Source organism: Vipera berus (assembly GCF_964194415.1).
Source record: "Vipera berus genome assembly, chromosome: 7".
NCBI lineage: Eukaryota > Metazoa > Chordata > Lepidosauria > Squamata > Viperidae > Vipera > Vipera berus.
Window position 1 is genome coordinate 47,486,314 of NC_138209.1, and position 20,132 is coordinate 47,506,445.

The 20,132-nt window shown below is 38.0% G+C and overlaps 2 protein-coding genes across 4 annotated transcripts in view; one reads left to right on the top strand and one right to left on the bottom strand.

Moving 5' to 3' along the window:
- The window catches only part of DCTD (dCMP deaminase), a 264,163-nt gene that overhangs the window by 213,775 nt on the left and 30,256 nt on the right, over positions 1-20,132 (top strand). The gene's annotated exons all lie outside the window — the stretch shown is intronic.
- TENM3 (teneurin transmembrane protein 3) overlaps positions 1-20,132 on the bottom strand; it is a 255,087-nt gene that overhangs the window by 67,002 nt on the left and 167,953 nt on the right. For all 3 annotated transcript variants that reach the window (XM_081333123.1, XM_081333122.1, XM_081333121.1), the window contains 4 exons: positions 19,945-20,091; positions 5,862-6,078; positions 4,286-4,405; positions 3,665-3,926 (listed from right to left, as the gene is read on the bottom strand). In XM_081333123.1, the coding sequence (XP_081189249.1) occupies positions 3,665-3,926; positions 4,286-4,405; positions 5,862-6,078; positions 19,945-20,091 (746 nt within the window). The remainder of the gene's footprint in view (positions 1-3,664; positions 3,927-4,285; positions 4,406-5,861; positions 6,079-19,944; positions 20,092-20,132) is intronic.

The following is a 20,132-nucleotide window of genomic DNA, read 5'->3' on the forward strand; positions in this document are numbered from 1 at the left end:
ATGCAGCATGTGAGCTGCACGTGGCCTGCCAATCAGCCTTATGTTGTCCACTGGTAGTTTTTGAAAAACAACCAATCCACTCCTGCCAAACATTGCCATTGCCACCAAGAAGGGTGTCAGCACTGAAATGGCTGAAGCCATTTCGTTTTCGGTTGCCACAAATTGGGCGGGTGTGTGTGTACTTTTAAGCTTAGACAAAACAATAAATTGTCCTGTGGGAACCAAGGTCATTGCTGCCTGACTTTGGTGGGCTGAAGCTTCCGTTAGAAAGCCCGCCAAAGTAGTTAATTGGGGAATGTGATTTATGACATGTTGCTGGGGTGGGAAGTTCAACTTTGTAACACTGTAACCTTTGGGAGGGAACTTCAGTCTTGGTTTCACTTTTGATCGTGCTGATACTTTGTAGCCAAATAAATATGTTCTTTAAGGAAACCTTAAAATTGTTTTTACTGTTCTCATCTATTGGAACCATGACAAAGGGTTTACCAGCATCCAGGGGTTCAACCAGTTTACTCTGAAAGATATACTGCTGTGTGCTTCCAATGGTCCCAGGCCTCATGGATACTGCCAGCTGCTGCCAGTCTACCTCTAGCCGCCAAACAGCTAATCAGTGTCCAGTGATTCTTTTGCAATGATTTTTAAGATATTAATCTGCTGTTTTAATATACAATACAAAAGTAACACCAGGCAGCTGGTGTTACTTAAGGAGGCATTAGTTTGTATTAGTTTTTAATATACAATACAATGGAAATACAAAAGCAAATAGTGGAAATGATGGGGAAGGGAAAGGGGAATAGAGAAGTGAGGTAAGGGAAAAAAAGAAGGCATTGACTTCGGACTTCCTTTCCAATGGTCAAGTCAAGCACCCCATAGCCCAGATTTGGTGCCGAGAGACTACTACTAAGACATTTCAAAACTTGTAAGACTTTATGACAAATGCCTCAATTTGAATGGCGATTATTTCAAAAATTAATGTAATTTTGTAGTTTTCTAATGTGTATAATAAAAGTTCTGTATCTGTGATGTCTGTCATTGATAACCAAACGGAGGTTTATTTCCGAATTGCCCTCATACTTAAAACAGTAATTGTTATATGGTTTTATGTACTACCTTTTCCATAGAAAAATATGTGACATGAATTCAAAATTAACCTGCTAAAGAAAGAAAAGTAATGATAAGAAATATGTTGGGGACCAAACTATATACAGATAGTCCTCAATGTATGACCACAATTGAGCCCAAAAATTCTGTTGTTAAGTGAGTTTTGTTCCATTTTATGAGTTTTCTTGCCACAGTTGTACAGTAAGTGAATCACTGTAATTGATAAGTTAGTAACCCAGTTGTTAAGTGAATCTGGATTTTCCATTGACTTTGTTAGGTCGCAAAAACTGATCACATGACCTTGGGACACAGCAATGGTCATAAATATGAACCAGTTGCCAAGCATCTGAATTTTGATCACATGATCATGGGGATGCTGCAAAGGTCGTAACTGTGAAAAATGGTCATAAATCATATTTTTCAGTGCCACTGTAACTTTGATCAGTCATTGAACTGATTGATTGTTCACTGAACATTGTTGTTAAGTTGAGGACTACTGTATGAGATTGTATGTACAATTACAAAAGAGGTAGTCCTCGACTTATGATCCATTCATTTAGCAACTGTTCAAAGTTATAACGGCACTGAAAAAGTGTCTTATAATCATTCCTCACTTGTTAGATCAGACCACTTGGTTATAATCATCAGCAACCCCACAATCATGTGATCAAAACTGGCAACAGGAATCTATTTACAACCATTGCAGCATCCTGGGATCATGTGATTGTCATTTTCAACCTTCCCAGTCAGCTTCTGACAGGCAAAGTCAATGGGAAAGCTGGATTTGTTTAATGACTGCCTGATTCACTTAACAACTGCAGTGATTCTCTTAACAACTGTGGCAAAAAAGGCCAGAAAAATCAGGTGCAAATCATTTAAGAATCGTCTTGCTTAAAATAGTTGTAAGTCATAGTTGTAAGTCAAGTACTACCTGTAAGAGATTCTGTAATCACATTGGGATGCAGTTAGAAACAGTTTAATATCATTGATGAAATGACTTCCAGGTAATGCTGTGTGACACAATTACTGCTTATTGAGGGAGATGGGTGGCTCAGAAATGTGAAAAATAAATAAAATATGCTGATGTTTTATTAGCCAGTTTCTTGAGAATAGATCTGAAACTGAAGCTGACAATAGATTAATTCTGCCACGGTATTATTTGGAAGCTATTTCACCAATAAAGAACTTTGAGAACCTACACTATAAATGTAATACATTCTTTTCAGGAGCCTAACTAAACTGCTAGAAAGAAAAACTTTCTAAAATAATTTGTATTGAGGGGAAAAAAAAATCACCCATTAGTTATTGGCATAGTTTTTACATTGCTAAAAGCTACTATTTTATCTTTGGAAAGAGTGGAAATAACACCTGATCCAAACAGCTGAAAGGATTACAAGCAAGTTGCTTAAGGTCATATGAAAATAGGGTCTGCAGACCACACAGAGACACAACATGGGCTATAACTATCCAGTGGGCAAGTAATTGTTTAAACATTGTTTTTAAATCTCACCAGACATTATTTTTTCTTGTACTGCCATTTTAGTTTTGAGAGTTTTTTTTAGTGAAGATATTGTTAAACTGGATAGTGATAAAGAAGTTTTTAACAGCCTATTGTCATAAATGTTCCCTAAATGTTAACACATTTTCATAAACATATGTTTGAAATGCTGGTTTGTCTCTACAATGAACACTACAGAAGTATGAGGCAAGGACTTACATTCCAAGGCAAGAGAATATCTACTAAGGCAGAATGTAGGCAATTCATTTATCTTTGTGTTTATGTGTAGATAAGAAAGGGTTCAAAAGCATTTTTGTGAATACATGTACATGGGTTTGAAATGAGTATCAAGTTATAAAACAAGCAAACGTTTCCAAGCACTTGTAATATAACGTGAACAGGTAATTAGATGGATATTAAATAGTGCTGAATACATAAATGTATACTATCCAATAAAAAAAACATAAACAAACAACAAAATAGTGGAAAAGCTGTTTGCCAGAAAATAAAGAATGAAAACTTTTCTACATCTGGGAACTCTTAACTCTCTTCATCCAAATTCTTCAATATTTTGAAAAATGATGTGGAGGTAACTCTCTCCAATAAGCATACTTGCTCAAATTAATCTTTTATAGGCAGATGTAGGATGATATTCTAGGAATAACATAGAAGTGTAAAAACATTTGCATTAATTCAACCTTTTCCTGCAGCTTATCAGATGTTTGCCAAGCAAAATGTGAGATTTCTTTTAGGCAAATTAACTATTTGGTGTCACAGAAAATGGTAAGACAAAGTGTTAGGAAACAGAAGTAAAGTAGGATCACATATCCTTAACTCTAAAATGAAACTAATGAGACTTCAAGGGATCACAATGAACCATAGAAAGGTTAAGACATTAGCGGAGTATTGATAAATACTCAGGAATTGATAATTAAAACTTTTTAACCAGCATGCTGATAATCCCAATACAAATTATATATTATTGTTTTTGTTGATATTTTAATGACCTAAAATATATTACAATGATCTGCGTGCAAAAATCTTTACACTTAAATGGCACTTTACCTGTGTCTCAGGAATAATAGGGCTGTCTTCAGGAGAGATCCTGAACAAGGTAGATAAAGGTGATGATACAATTACGGGATTTGGTTTCACAAATCCACTCAGATCACAGCTGGGAATGTCATTCTCCTCCTTCTTCATGACAAGAGTGTCCATGACGTAGAAGACGTTCCATGGAATCCAGACTGTATGGTACTGAGTAAGGAATGGTGATCGTTCAAATACTAAAGTTAATGATGCACCACCATTTGCCACCAAGTCAAACCTAGGTAAACCAGATAATTATTTAGTAATACATCTTAATTAAATTTAAAGCTTTCCAACCGATATATACAATTAAGATTTAATGATAATAACTCCTCTAAGTTAAGTATAATTCCTTGTGACTTCAGGAACATATTTATGTAGTTTTCTTAGCACTGGTTTGATACTGGTGCAAACCAGGGTTTTTTTTATTCTCAATCTATCTGATAAATCTGATTACTCCTGGTGGTAACCTATCAAAGCCCAACCAGTTTCAACCTTATGATAGTCAGCTATCCTGCAACCTATCAGTGCAATGTTTCTGATATATAGATAGAAGAATGAACATTGCCATATTTCAGGTGCATGAAAAAAACTTACATTCCATCTTGACGAGTGATTGTATAACCAAAGTCAGGATAATGTAAAAAGGAGACATTAACTCCAATTAGCGGTGTTCCATCTGCTGTTAATACTTGACCCCTTATGACAGATGCAAGACTGTGGAGAAAGACACAAATTTAGATCATTTGGAATTCTTACAAATTATATTTTATCCAACAATAAACATTAAATATTAGTTTCACAGAATAATACACAATTTAATTTCAACTTAATTTCAAATTCTTAATTATTTATAGTGACTCTTTCTGTTACACTTTAACAATGTATGTGAGCATACAATATCTGAATACCAAAAAGTTGCATCAAGTAAATATAGCTGTGACCAGCTATATTTTGTTGTTAAAGGTCCATTTCAGATCCGGTATTTCTTTCTATGAAAATGTTATTGGCTATGCAGTACTTTATAGTGCAATCCTGTGTATGATTAGTATATTTAATTTATTGAATTTAAAATGCTAATTCCATGTTAAATATATTTGGAATTTGAGTTTTAGCATTTTCAACTGTGGCATCTTCCTTTCCAAATGCAATATAAGTAAAAATACTTGGTAGTAGTTTTCATTTAATCAGAAAAACAGTACTTCCAAATCAATAGCCAATAGGAAACGTTCATGAAGCAATCCCCCTCTGTATATGACATGATTTTTTTTCATTCTTCAAATACTGCTGAGCTTTGAAATAAAAATGTTGTTAATTCTATAAATTTCCATTTGTGATATATATGGACATATGTATATATTCATTTTTTCAATTTATATGATATGCTACAACAGAAGGACTGTAAATGCCTACTACTGTGTTCAATTCCCTGATTTCAAGTACAAGGCTTTCCGAACCAAAGCATTCCGAGTCATTGTATAAAATGAAGAAATTAGTAATGATTTGTTTTGCTAGTTTTGCTAGTTTGTTTTTAGGCAAGGTCTTTAGAGAAGAAATTTTGCATTTTCGGGGGATGAAAAATACAGAATTTAAGGGAGTGTTAAGAAGCATTTCTTTAATACTTTTAATCAACAGCTGTGTCAAGCCCAATTAATGCAACTAAATTATTCCAGATAGAAGACTTCTAGTATAAAATAACCTACCTTCTCTTAGTAAAGCACAGAATACTTGCTTTCTATTACCATCTTATTTTGAAATGTGCCACTGCTGTATAAAGCCTGCACAGGCAGTTTATGCACTGTGCTGTTATAGAGTTCACAGTATTACTAAAATAATTCATAATTTATATTATGCATTCAGTTTTGTTTTAAAAGTGCATTACTGTCTTCCTTTCAGAAGTATTTTCACATTTTTGATATACTTCCAGCAGTGCTAACTCAAATCCTTTGGGTGAACAAGATTTGCAAAACCCTTAATTTCCTACTAGAAATAGGCACTACAAACAAGAAAAGGTTTGTAAACTGACTGAAGTTTTATACACAATAGCCACACAGTTCGACGTTCAAAGTTTGAAGGTTTCCAGCTATCCTGGGGGGGAAAAATAGAGTATCAGAAATGTAAAAAAGCCCATAAGACATTACTTTTTTATTTAATACTACAATACTACAGTCACCTCTTATTGAATGGGCTTTCCCCAGGAATAACATGTGTGCTTTCTGGTCCTATAAGAAAACTGATCCGATCATAAAAGGATTTAGCAGCTTGCTGAGATGGTGATTGCTGACTTTGGCTAATAATATCTTGTGGGTCAGGCAATCCTCGACAGAAAGGCTGGTTTTGGCAGGAACTCTGCAAACAGCAGTCAGGATCCATACAGTCAACTAATCCATCTACAGACAAAAAAGTCAAAAGAAAAACAACAATACTTCTTATTAGTATTTTGTCTCTAATGAGCAATTACATGATTGCTGTATTGAATGTAATATGAAAACAATTAAAAGTTTAGCTTCTTTTTAAGCTTCTTAAAAAGAGTAGGGAGCTCTGATTAGATAAAAAAACTTATCACCCTCCTCAGGTAATCCTAGAAAAAAGAGGTGCAGTCTCTATTTCACAGAAAAAATGGAAAAGCACCAGGCCCAGGCAGAGTAACTTCTTCTTGCTTGAAAGTCTGTGCTGATCAACTGGCCCTCATCTTCACCCACATCTTTAATAAAACAATGGAGATGTGTTATGTCCCTTCTTGCTTCAAACACTCTACTATCATCCTTTTCCCCAAGAAACCCTCGATCAAGGAGCTGAAATGACTACAGATTGGTTGCTCTGACATCAGTAGTTATGAAAACTTTTGAAAGGTTAGTGTTGGCCCACCTAAAAACCATTATGGATCTAAAGTAGCCGAAGGACCACTCGGGACGACAGGCTGATTAACTAGAGGTTTATTTTGAGCAAGACAAAACAGAATAACTCGTCCGGCTTTTATAGCCGGCAGCTGTCAGTGAGGGCCAATCAGGAACGTTTCTTTTGGCGCCGCGTCTAACCGGACCAATCCGCGCCGTCTTCTTTTGACAGTTCTTGTTGCCGCATGGCTCGGTGTTTTGACAGCCGCGAGCTGTCAGTGGCTGCGCCTGCGCGGTGGAACTTTGACAGCTGTCAAAGTTCCCGCGTGTTTTCCTGTCAGATTTGTTTTCCCCTCATTGTACAACGGAATAACTTGTTTAACTTGTTATTAATGTTGTTTACATATATAATACACCCCTTACCCCTCCCCTGGAGCGTTTCCTCCCCCTTGTTGGTTGTTGGCACCTGCCCACTGGTAGTCCTTTAGGTAGGTGGGGGCTCTTCTGTTCCTGTTGGAGCGTCTTGGAAGTGGGGCGATGTCTGGTTCAGGCGGTAGTAAGTTCTCTTGCCCCTCTTCCTCCTGGTTTGGTATTGGCAGTATTTCAGCGGGGGGTTGCAGTTCTTGGTTGTCTGGTTGGGGGTCCGGGCTGTGCGGTGGTTGTCTTGGTCTGAGTTAATCGATATGTCGGCGTAGATCGCCGTGAGCTTGTGTGGATATTAGATAAGAAATGGGTCCGGTTTGTTTAAGCACAGTCCCTTGGACCCATTTGTTTTTGTCTGTGTATGACCGTGCCCATATCATTTGCCCAGGTTTGAGTGTGCGGGTCGGGGGGGTGATCGTTTTCTGCGGAGTATGTGTCTGGATGAAGTCTGTCGAGCTGCGTTATCAGTCTCCTCCCCCATCTTAGTTCCGCGGGTGATTTGCCCGTTGTTGTGCATGGAGTTGTGTGTTGTGACATTAGGAACTGGCTGAGTCGCCGCTGCCAGTTCCCTTTTACGAATTTTTTCAAAGCTTCTTTCGTGGAGCGTACCATAATTTCAGCCATCCCGTTCGTCGATGGGTGGAACGGTGCCGACGTGACCAGCCTAATACAGTTCTTCATAGCGAACATCTGAAATTCACGAGAGGTGAATTGAGGTCCATTGTCTGAAACCATGGTGTCTGGGAGGCCATGTGTGGCGAATATTTTCCTAAGGGCCTGTATAGTGGCTCCTGCAGTTGTTTTTCTAAGGGGAGTGACTTCTAACCATTTAGAGTAGCTGTCCACTACTATTAGGAAACTCTGTCCCTGGATAGGTCCTGCGAAATCTAAATGTATGCGTGACCAAGGGTTTTTTGTCGTTTCCCATTTGTGAATTGGTGCTTGGGGTGGCTCGCTTCGTGTTGCTTGACAGGTGTAACACCCTCCTACATATTTTCCTATCTCTTTATCTATGCCTGGCCACCAAACATAACTTCTGGCCAGAGCCTTCATTTTGACAATGCCTGGATGTCCTTCGTGTAAGATGTCTAATGTTTGGTTTGTGTTCCTATCAGGTATTATCACCCTGTTCCCCCATAGAAGGCATCCCATATGTGAAGATATTTCGTTTCTTCTGTTGTAGAATGGCTGGAATTGCGGGTGTGGGTTTTGTGCTGGCCATCCCGTTGTTGCCCACCTGAGGATTCTGCTGAGTATTTTGTCTTTAGCTGAGTTGTTAGCTATAACCCTTGCAGAGAGGGGGCAGTCTGGCAGTTGGGAGATTGCTAGAATCAATCCTGCTGGGGCTGGGTCTGGGTCCTTGCTTTGAATTGGCAGCCTGCTGAGGCAGTCTGCGTGACCTAATTCCTTTCCTGGTTTATGTATTAATTTATAAGAATATGCTGATAAGAAGGTGGACCAACACAGTATTCTTGGTGAGAGAATCTGCGGTGTTGTTTTATTCCACGTGAATATTCCTAGTAGGGGTTTGTGATCCGTTAATATAGTAAAGGGTCTCCCATAAAGGTAGTCATGGAACTTTTTTACCCCTGCGACTATTGCTAGTGCTTCTCTGTCTATTTGTGCGTAGTTCCTTTCTGCTTTTGACAGAGTGCGTGAATAAAAAGCTATGGGTCTTTGGGTGCCATCCTTGTATAGATGACTTAACACTGCCCCAATTCCATAGGGAGATGCATCACAAGCGATGCATATTGGTGTGTCTTCTCGGAAAAGGGTGATTGTTGAACTGTTACAAATAATCTTTTTTAATGACTGGAAGCTATTTTCATGTGTTTTGGTCCAGGACCAGGCAGTTCCCTTGTCTAGGAGCCTATGCAGAGGCTCAGCTATGGTGGCTTTGTGGGGAAGGAAAGCGTGATAAAAGTTTAATAATCCTAAAAAGGCTTGGAGTTCTTGTTTGTTCTTTGGGCTAGGAGCTGTCTGAATAGCCCTTAATTTTTCTGTGGTGGGGTGTATGCCTTGGCCGTCTATTTTGTACCCTAGGAATTCTGTGGATGTGACTCCGATGGAGCACTTTTCGCGTTTAAGTTTGAGACCGGCTTCTCTGAGCCGGCTCAGTACAGCTGACAGTCTGTCAGCTAAGTTTGCTTCGTTTTCTCCGGCGATGAGAACATCGTCGAAATAGGGGCAGACCCCGGGTATTCCTTTCAGGGTTTTCTCCATGATACCCTGGAAGATACCCGGGGCTGCCGAGATGCCAAATTGGAGCCTTTTTACCTTAAAGGCACCGTGGTGGGTGACAATTGTTTGAGCTTCCGCGGTGTCATTTGTGACAGGCAGTTGCAAGTACGCCTGCGTCAGATCAAGTTTTGCGAAAATGGCGCCGGAGCGGATGGAAGCAAATACGTCCCTTACCGCTGGCACCGGGTAAGCGTGGGGGCTGAGGGCTAGGTTGAGGGTCGCTTTATAGTCCGCACATAGTCTAATTTCTCCGTTAGGTTTAACCGGGGTGACTATTGGGGTCTCCCAGCTTCCCCCTTCCGTAGGTTCTAGCACCCCAAGACCTACGAGGCGTTCTAGTTCATTTTCTATTTTTTCTTTAAGGGCAAATGGTACTCTCCTAGCTCTTATCTTAATAGGCTGGATGGCTGGGTTTAATTGTAAGGAGATGGGGGGGCCAGTGTATTTTCCTAGTGTGCCATCGAAGACGTCTGCATACTTGTTGCAGACGGCTTCGAGGCTAGAGGATTGGACTGTATTTACCCCCGTAATGGCGATGCCCAGAGGCCCAAACCAGTTTAGCCCTATCAGGTTGGTGCGGTTTCCTGGCGTCACTAGAACTTCTAGGGGTCCCTTGAATTTTTTGTACTCTACAGCAACCTTAGCCTTCCCTTTCAGAGGAATGGGGGTTTTTTGGAAATCAGCTAGGTGGACCTGGGTTTGCCTCAAAGGAATTTTCCCCTTGCTTTGCTGGCAGATCTCCTGATACGTTTTGAATGAAATTAAGGAGACTGCTGACCCGGAGTCCACTTCCATGGGGCAGGTGACTCCCTGAATTTTTACCCTGATCCTCACTTTTGAGCTTAGGCTGTGTACCTTGTCGATTATTTCTACTAGGGCCCCTGGCGTTTTCCCTATGTTGGCCCGGGTAGTTGGCCTACCTGGGGGATTGGCCTCCAGATCATTCACGTTGTCGCGGGCCCGGCTTTGGCACACCGGTTTGATGTGGCCGGTCTTTCCGCAATTGTGGCACTTTGCGTTTCTGAATCGGCAGCTTCCACGGGCATGGTTGCCCCCGCAGCTGGCGCAGGCGGCCCGTTGCTCGTATCGTGGTGATGGTGGTGGTTGTGGGTTCCTGGCTCTTCGGCGATCAGATGTGTCGCTTCTTCTCTGTTGTCTCCGCTCCATTCTGCGCTGAAGGGCCTCCCCGTCAGTGAAATCCACCGATTCGTCGCTGTCACTGAGAGTTGCGCTCTCTTGGTATACGGTCGCAGGGCTTTCTGGAGTCGTGGTGGTCGATTTCTTCTTGTGGTTATATTCGTAGGCCATAATTTCTCGGGTCAATTCAGCTAGACTCATGTCGGGTTTAGATGTTAGTTTTTTTTGTAGCCGCTCGTCCCTCAACCCAATTACCACCTGGTCTCTGATGCGGTCTTCCAGGTCGGGGAAGCAGCAGTTCCGCGCGGCGTGCCTGACCCCGGCGATGAAGTCGTTTGCGGGTTCGTCTGGTCGCTGTTTCTTCTGGGCGAATTGCACTCGCCAATACAGTTCTGAGCGTGCCGGCATATAATGTTTGTTAAGCTGGTCTACCAGGTCCGCGTAGGAGACTTCGGTGATGGGTACCGGGCTAAACAGCCCGACGGCAGCATCGTATACCGGGGGTCCGCTGATGTACAGGAGAGTGGCGGCCTTTGCTCTGTCGTCGGTGATTTTGCTGACGAGGAGAAATCCCTCGACTTGCCCCAGGTGTGATTGCCATCTCTCTGGATGGCGGGTATCGAATTCCCTCACACGCCCGAAGTTGGCCATGTCGTCCGGTCCTAGGTCTCGCTCCGTTGGAAGTTAAAACTTCCAGTGACAGCTCTGGCCGGGAACTCTCTTCCTCGGCCGTGACTTCAGCTCAGGAGCGATCCCACCTTCGTCGCCAGTAAAGTAGCCGAAGGACCACTTGGGACGACAGGCTGATTAACTAGAGGTTTATTTTGAGCAAGACAAAACAGAATAACTCGTCCGGCTTTTATAGCCGGCAGCTGTCAGTGAGGGCCAATCAGGAACGTTTCTTTTGGCGCCGCGTCTAACCGGACCAATCCGCGCCGTCTTCTTTTGACAGTTCTTGTTGCCGCATGGCTCGGTGTTTTGACAGCCGCGAGCTGTCAGTGGCTGCGCCTGCGCGGTGCGGGGGAACTTTGACAGCTGTCAAAGTTCCCGCGTGTTTTCCTGTCAGATTTGTTTTCCCCTCATTGTACAACGGAATAACTTGTTTAACTTGTTATTAATGTTGTTTACATATATAATACAGGATCCGCTGCTAAACTCCTTGCAATTTGCCTACCATGCAAAGAGATTGGCAGATGATACTGTTAACATGGCGCTGCATTACAACTACAACATCTTGAATCTCCAAGGACCTATGCAAGGCTCCTTTTTGTTGACTTCAGCTTGGCATTCAATACCATCATTTCAGAAATTCTTTGCTCCAAAGTGACTCAGTTAGCTGTGCCTAACCACACTTGAAGGTGGATTATAAACTTTCTAACAGATAGCAGCAGGTAAAATCACATAGAATACCCAATCAATTAGCACAGGTGCCTCTCCAGGGCTATATCTCTCTCCATTACTTTTTTTTCTCTATACCAATGACTGCAACTTGAAGGATTCTTCTGTTAAAGCACTGAAGGTTGCAGATGATACAAGAGTCATTGGTCTCATTTGAGACAGTGATGAGTCTGCATACAGACAGGAGGTTGAACAACTGGCCCTATCGTACAATCAGAACAATCTGGAGATGAAAATACTTAAAACTGTAGAGATGAGAGTTGATTTTAGGAAGAGCCCTCCTATTCTACCCCCTCTTACTATATTAGATAACACAGTATCATCAGTAGAGACCTTAAAACTTGAGTTCTATAATTTCCCAGGACTTGAAATGTATACCTAACATTAGAACCACGATTAAAAAGACACAACAAAAATATACTTCATGCATCAATTCAAAAAAGCTCAGAATGCCCAAGGAGCTGCTGATACAGCTCTATAGAGGAATTACTGAGCCTATCCTCTGTACTTCTATAACTGTCTGGTTTGGTACAGCAACCAAACAGGACAGGTACAGTTAGGACTACAGAAAAAAACAATTGCAACCACGCAGCCTTTTCTTGAGGACCTGTATACTGCATGGGTCAGAAATAGGGCTGATAAAATATTTGCAAACCCCTCACATCCTGGACATGAACTGTTTCAATTCCTTCTCTCATGATTACAGCTATAGGGCACTGCATGCCAAAGCAACTAGATACAGAGACAGTTTTTTCCCTTGTGCCATCACTCTGCTGAACACCTAATTCTCACAGCATTATCTTATGTCTAAAGATATTTACTCATGTAGTAAGGTTGTATAACTATTATCCTTCTCATCTTTCCTATTACCTTCTACTGTTGGTATCTTAGGATTATGTTACTTTGTATGACCAATAACACCTGGCCAATAAAGATTCTATTCTATTCTATTCTATTCTATTCTATTCTATTCTATTCTATTCTATTCTATTCTATTCTATTCTATTCTATTCTATTCTATTCTATCCTATCCTATCCTATCCTATCCTATCCTATCCTATCCTATCCTATCCTATCCTATCCTATCCTAGTACTAAACAGTAACTGGGAATTAATGTTGCAACTCTCTCTCTCCTTCCCTCCTACCCCCTCTGTTTTTGTGTGACCTGTGTACATTCATGTGCCTGTGTATATATATCCCCCACCCCCACTTATTAAATAAGCTAAAATCCTTAAACAGAATTACAATCTTCTCCAGAAATTTGTATTTGTGGTAAAAATCCACCTTAGTGGCAACAGGTGATTCTTGCTCTGAGATGCTCTCAAAACAACAATCATATTCCTGATTGGATGAATGAAACACAGGCAAACTGAGAACATAAAAAAAAGAAATACCTGCACCTCTTGCTACTCATAAAATGTTTGTGTGTGTGTTCTTTCTCTCCCCCATTCAATCCTGTCAGATTGTTCGCATGCCAGGACAAGTCCCAGCAGTTTTCTTAGCCAGGTTTTACAAAAAGAATTTGACACTGTCTCCATCAGAGGACTGAGAGAAAGTGAGTAGCTCAAGGTCACCCAACTGGCTTAGTACCCAACATGGGACTGGAACTCACAGAGTTCTGGCTTCTACCCTGGTGCCTAAATTACTGCACCATAGTTTGTTATGTTAATATATACTGTATTAATATTTAATAAGATGCAGAAGCCTTTTCAGACTCACTATTACTGGAAGAATTTAGATTATGTCATTTAAGTAAGAAGGGAAATACATGTTGTTAATGAATGCAAATGATTTGGTATATACACTCTCTTTCTTGAACCATGTATCACTGAAGAAACAAATTTTACACTAAAAAGAATGTAAGAATAATACATAAAGATCTATATAAGGCATATGATTCATGAGCCACACAGATTGTTCTGAAGAAGAACGTATCTGTTTCTGAGAAGAAAATGCTGAAGTATTTTTAAGAGAGTAGGTCACATACTGTAACAAAATAATGAGTTCAAAATAATTCAGTATATTTTTATATCTTTCATAATAATCAATGTATCAGCAAACAGAGCAGAGATCAATAGAGAATGACATTTTTAAAAAACTCTTGACCACTGTCAGCCAGCTATTTATAAAAGGTGTGCAGCAGTCAAGATGATTTCTGCAAAATTCATTGGTATGATTAAATAAAAATATTGATATTTAGAAACAAAGAAAGCTCCCATTGAATCAAAGTTTGAATCGACCTAGTCCAATCATGTCTACACTGATGGGAGAGTTTTAGAAAGGGGTATCTTTCTATCAATTAACCCAAGATTTATTTCCTGTATGCAAATTATGTGCTCCATCATCACAGTATGTCTCAAATCCCAAATGTATATTTAGAAATATTGGCAAAATTTTATCTTAAAGTATGAGCTGTGTGACTAAACCTGTCCATATTATTAGAAAAAAGATTTTTTTGTGTTTTAAAAGAGATCTGAATATGTTACATAAGTAACACAACCAAAAATGAACAATTTAAAACGTCCAAAATATTGATGGACAATTAGTAGCTAGCATGACATTTGATGGACAATTAGTTGCTGGCATGTAGCCCTCAAATCAATCTTATTTAAATAGTAAGCAATTTTTTAGAACAAGAATTTTTCAGTATAACTTTTTCAGGATGCATTTTTCTGCTAATTTTCAGCAAGAATAAGATAAAAACAATGAACACTATTGTATTAGCTTAACACACTGAAACATTTATGAAACACAATGTTCAAAACTCACAACAATTCTTGCTATAGAACCACAATCTTGCTCAACTGTGTGATGTTATTAACCTTCCTTGTTATGGCCTTCAGTCATCAAAACTTTCTCCTTAAACATTCAGCCAGGGGCTAAAAACAGTTACTACTTAAGATTAAAAATGTAGCAAAGTACAGAACCTGCTTTTTAAAGTTCCTAGCTATTACTAATTTAAATGGCAGCAATGAAAACCTGATAAGTTAACCTGATCTTAAAGACATCATGCGAAAGATTAAGTGTAGTGTTGCTGTGATCATTCATAATGCTAAAAAAAAGTATTTTAATCAGCTTTTTGAAAAAGCAGAAATAGCTTAAGTTACACAACCTTGTAATGGGTGTTTTCACCGCCACATTATGACTTAACATTTATTGTGAAACACTATGAAAATATCTACATTTCTATATCTGTTTCAACCAGCTTATTAAAATCTTCAAATTACATTTGATTTAGTCTCTTATGTTAAAAAAATAGTCTAGCGGATATTTTTGATTTTCAAGGAAAAACCTAGAATGCATGATGATTTGGGGAAAAAAAAAACCACTTCTGAATCTTCAATCTCAGTTCTTTAAAATGATTACAAGAGGGAACAAAAACTTTCCCCTTACAATTAAAAGGATACTTATCTGAGCAAGCTAGCTCTATAAAATTTAACCACAAGACAAATTACATGCAAATTATTACATGCCTATTGATATATCCGTAAAAATGAATCACATGTACCCAAATAAAAAGACTGATGGCCTCAGTTACAGTGCCAATGTGTGCACCGCTGGAAGCCTGAAGAACCAGTTTAGGGACCGATTGTCATCTGTCAATATATGTATAAGAGATGACATCAACTGGATAGCATGTAATCAATCAATCAATTCATCACTGCTCATTTTCAAAATTGACAGATGTACAGTATACTGTATACTATATACAGTCTCATTCAGTAGATGATTATCTATATACTTCATTTTGAACCTTCATCTATACCGTGGGACGAAACCGTGCCCACCCCATTGCCAGCAATGGGGAAAAAGCTCAGATATGTCACATGACGTCACGCAACATCATCAGTTTGATATGTCTGATCTATACAAAACCTTTAAACATATATTTTTTAGAAAGGTTGCAAATACCTGTTTTTAAAAGATGCACAGCAATGTAATGTTGATAACATTAACTCCTTGGAAAATTCTGAAAAAATATTTATGAATGGAAGCTGTTACAAAAACTTCGCCAACACACACTCATTAATTTCTCCACTATGTGCTGAATCTAATGTTCTGTAAATTTGTATTTCCTCAGGCATTTGTCACTCCTTTTGCTAACAGAATCAGAGTTGAAGAAACTTTGGAGGTCATTTAAGGTAACCCTTTGCCCAGGACAGGAATCTTCAAACTGGCTCAGATTAATGGTTGTTCAACCATTACTTGAAAACTAACAGTAATGAAGACTCCAAATCAAGAGGCAGGCCATTTTGTTTTTTATTCATGGTTAGGAAATTTTTGTCTTACGCTTGGGAGTTATGAAGCATTTGAAGACTTTTAATCATTTAAACTTCTCTTTTTGGGATAAACATACTACTTCACCTTCCTTTTTCCAACATATCTGTTCCATTTTGCTGTTTTTTATATTTTTATGACGTTTATCAGTTGTTTGCCCAAGTGAGCAATGGATAGTTATGAATCTGTTTTCCTTTAAAAGAAATTAAAAGAAAAAAAATCTGTCTGTATACTTTATATGGCTAGTACTTTTCCAGATGTTATATTGCCTCTGTAAAAAAAAGTGAAATGCTTCTAGAAACACTACAGCTCCTTTAAGAATCCAAAAATGGACATTCAATTTTTTAATTAAAAAATTCTGAATAAAAAAAATCAAACAAAACTTTAAAAAGTTTATATCTATTAAATTATGGTTATTTTTTTATTTTTATTTTAATTCCATTTATATCCCGCCCTTCTCCGAAGACTCAGGGTGGCTTACAAGCTTAGCAGTAGCCTTCATTCTATGTATATGCCTGCTTATTAGGGCTTTCACACACACCCCAAGCGGCATTGCAACTGAAAGGGTTTATGAGAATCAACTTGAGCAATTATCCCCATTTAAAATATGTCATCCACTTCTGGAATATTTTTAATGTCTTTGATCTTATTGTTTAGAATATACCTGGAAACTTCAGAGAAAAAGTACAGAATAATCAGGAGCTATCTGAAACATTTCAAATAAGAAAAGGATAAAAATAACCTCCATAAAATAAGATAACCAAAACTATTGGTTATTATTATTAAATCTTAAGTAGCCTAAATAATATTAACAACATTTACACACACACACACACAGAGACACAGAGACACAGACACACACATACACACACACACACACACACACACAGACACACAGACACAGACACACACAGACACAGACACAGACACACACAGACACACAGACACAGACACACACACAGACACAGACACACACACACACACACACACACACACACACACACATATATATATATATATATATATATATATATATATATATATATATATATATATATATATATATATATATATATATATATATATATATATATATATAAATAATTATTGGAAAGCAGTGAAAGAATTAGGTAGTAAGAAAATATAATTTGGCATATATCACATTGTGAATGTCCTTGTCAATATATGTAGCTTCAATTAAAACAGACAAATAAATACACAAACCTTCCTTTGCCTGTCAAATAGAGCTCTACTAATTTTTTTTATACATAGCATTTGACTTGCTATAGATTAAATTTCATCTCATAGTTTGAGGCTTATTAGTACTCAGATATGTTTTTATTCCTTAAATTAGTAGTTGACAAGATAAGTTAAGGGCAGACATCCTGCTATTTTGCACTGATCTTAGGTTTACTCAGTACAGATAAGGTTTATTTATACTTGTACAATATTCTGATTTTACAAACTCAGATGGGGAATAATAAGAAAAAAGTTGTAATGATCATTCTATTCTATTTGTTCTATTTTCATTATCAAACATGCTACAATAGATCTCTAGTTGGTTTAGCACTTGAGAAGCTTAGTAGGACTAAAATAAACTGGCTAGCACATGCTATAGTTGAAACGCATGATAAATGCATGTGTGTCTTGTTTTGCTTTAAACTGCATCCTAGTCCCATCACTTTCAATGGAAAAAGCTACTTAGCTTCTGTGATCTCACTTGTCAAATGTGTCTTACGGCTTAATATGAGAAAGTTTAAAATTTGAAGAACTAAACAACTGTTCAGCATTTTGTGATATATCTGTGACAATAATAACAGTCCTATTCTACAGGTTTTATTTTTTCCTCTGTTTTCCAACAGGGCTACATTTTTTCTGCATCTTTTAAGATGGAACATACTACTACATGTGTACAAACCATCTAAACAATTTTTAATTTGTTTTATTTATTTATTAAATTTTCATACTGCCCATCTCACCTAAGGGACTCTAATTATCCTACTGAATTTTTTTCCCACCTGTCAACTTAGGGTTACTTAACTGAGTAAACAATGATAAATTTGTGTGATTTACTGGCTAAGATTTTTCTAGAACAATTTTGGGAGGTGCTTTTGAATTTAGTAGGGTAAATTTTGTAATGTCTACCAATGTAATTCAACAATTTGGTAATATCTTTTGCAGAAGTATATTATCTACCTAGAGACAAAGGAGGAATTAAAGTAATAGATTTTTATTTAATTCCTTGTGCACGCATAATGACACTCAGCAGGATCATTTGCTTGAATACTAAATTACACCTATTACTGGGCAGGATAGTGTTTCTGCATAATAAGGAAAATCAATGTCCATACTGTTTATTTGATTATTATAGAAATTAAAATTTATTATGCTAATAAGTGGCATTATCTATTGTTTTCTTATTATAATTTTAAAATCTTAATCTCAAGATTTTACACAATATTAAGTAATGCTAGAAATCAGTATCATGGCAGATGATTAAAATTGTTACGCTCTGAGATCAGAGTTTTACCATGTATTTAATTCAATCTAACGTTAAACTGTCATCCTTAAGAGATATGTTACTTTCCTAACATTTTTCTGCTATTAGATACTTTTGTTATAATACAAATAGAGAGTCTACATGCTTTATATTTTCACTTATATTTAGATTCTGACGGTAGCACATGATGGTCCAATTACATTTAATGTTCCATAGTTTACCATTGTTGTTGAATGTGTGGATAGGCTAGAACTTAAAATTACTCACATGGTAAACAAAGAACAACTGAAAATTGCTACAAAATGAGGATACCTTTTGGAATATATATGGTCTACATCAGAATAAAGTCACACAGGCATTTCATCTTGTCTTAAGCAATTAAGTAAAATATAAAGATATAACAAAATTGTTAACTAAAAATGTACCTCAGCATTCTTTTAAACATGCAAGGTAAAAATGTAACTATAACAATTTAAGAAACAGAGGACAAGCAAGAAGAGGCTGGAGGAGGTAGGCAACATGACAAACTTTATCCAAGTATACTGAGAAGAGAAATCTGAAAAACCAGGAAAGGAACTCATGATAATGGCCCATCTAAAAGGGAAAGAGAAATAAAGATTTGAACGTAACCCAGGAAATAGAATACTTTTGCTCAGTGCTTTTTTTGTAAAAGAAAAACGTGCCGGAACTCACACATGTCATACAATCTGCCTTGCCTACCCTACAAAGTTCCATCCAAAAAAGGTGCCGGAACTCCGTTCTGAGCGTTCTATGAGAAAAAAAGCCCTGCTTTTGCTTCTGTCAGGAATATGAAAGTTGGGAGGATTCAAAAGGGGTAAGAAGACCTCAATTTTTAAACAAATTGGTGGAAATGTTGAAAAATATAGTTAATACACAGTTACAGGCAGTCCTTGACTTAGAATAGCAATTGAGACTGGAATTTCTGTTGCTAAGTGGTGTGGTTGGAATCAATGATTGTAAGTTGAGGACAGCTTGTATGCAGTATTGGGGATGACACTATTGCTGATAAAGGGCAGTTAAAAAAGGAAAAGCTTTTATGAAGCTATTTTTCAGCATATTCCTGTAACTTTTTCAAAACTTAATCTGAAAAGGGACTTCACAACCATTTTTGTTGGTGTGCACTTTTATGATAAAGTTCACTGGATTATTGTATTTGTTCTTTGATAGATATACTACCAGTTATGATCTAATGTTCACTAATGGGTTTTGATGTACACATTTTGCTTGCTATAACCAGCACTTAAGGATTTGATAGCATACAAAATGAAGGCAATAAATGTTGAAGCACAATTCTGCATGTATCTCATCCCAGGTAGTAAAAGCTCTATATCAGTCTCACAGCAGTATTTTGTTCACCTGATTAAGAAGCCAATAATTTCACATTTTTAGCAGTGCAAGAATTTTGCTCTACACCTCCTACCTCCTTCGTTGTCCTTGCTGTCAGTACATAAAGTTTCCATAGCGACATCACATCCTGCTCCCCTCCATCCAGGCTGACAAACACAATGCCAGCCATTTTGGTCAAGAGTACATCTTCCATTACTATTACACAGGCCAGGGCATCCCTCTGTTAAAACAAACAAAAAGGATACTCCATGTGATTTAAAT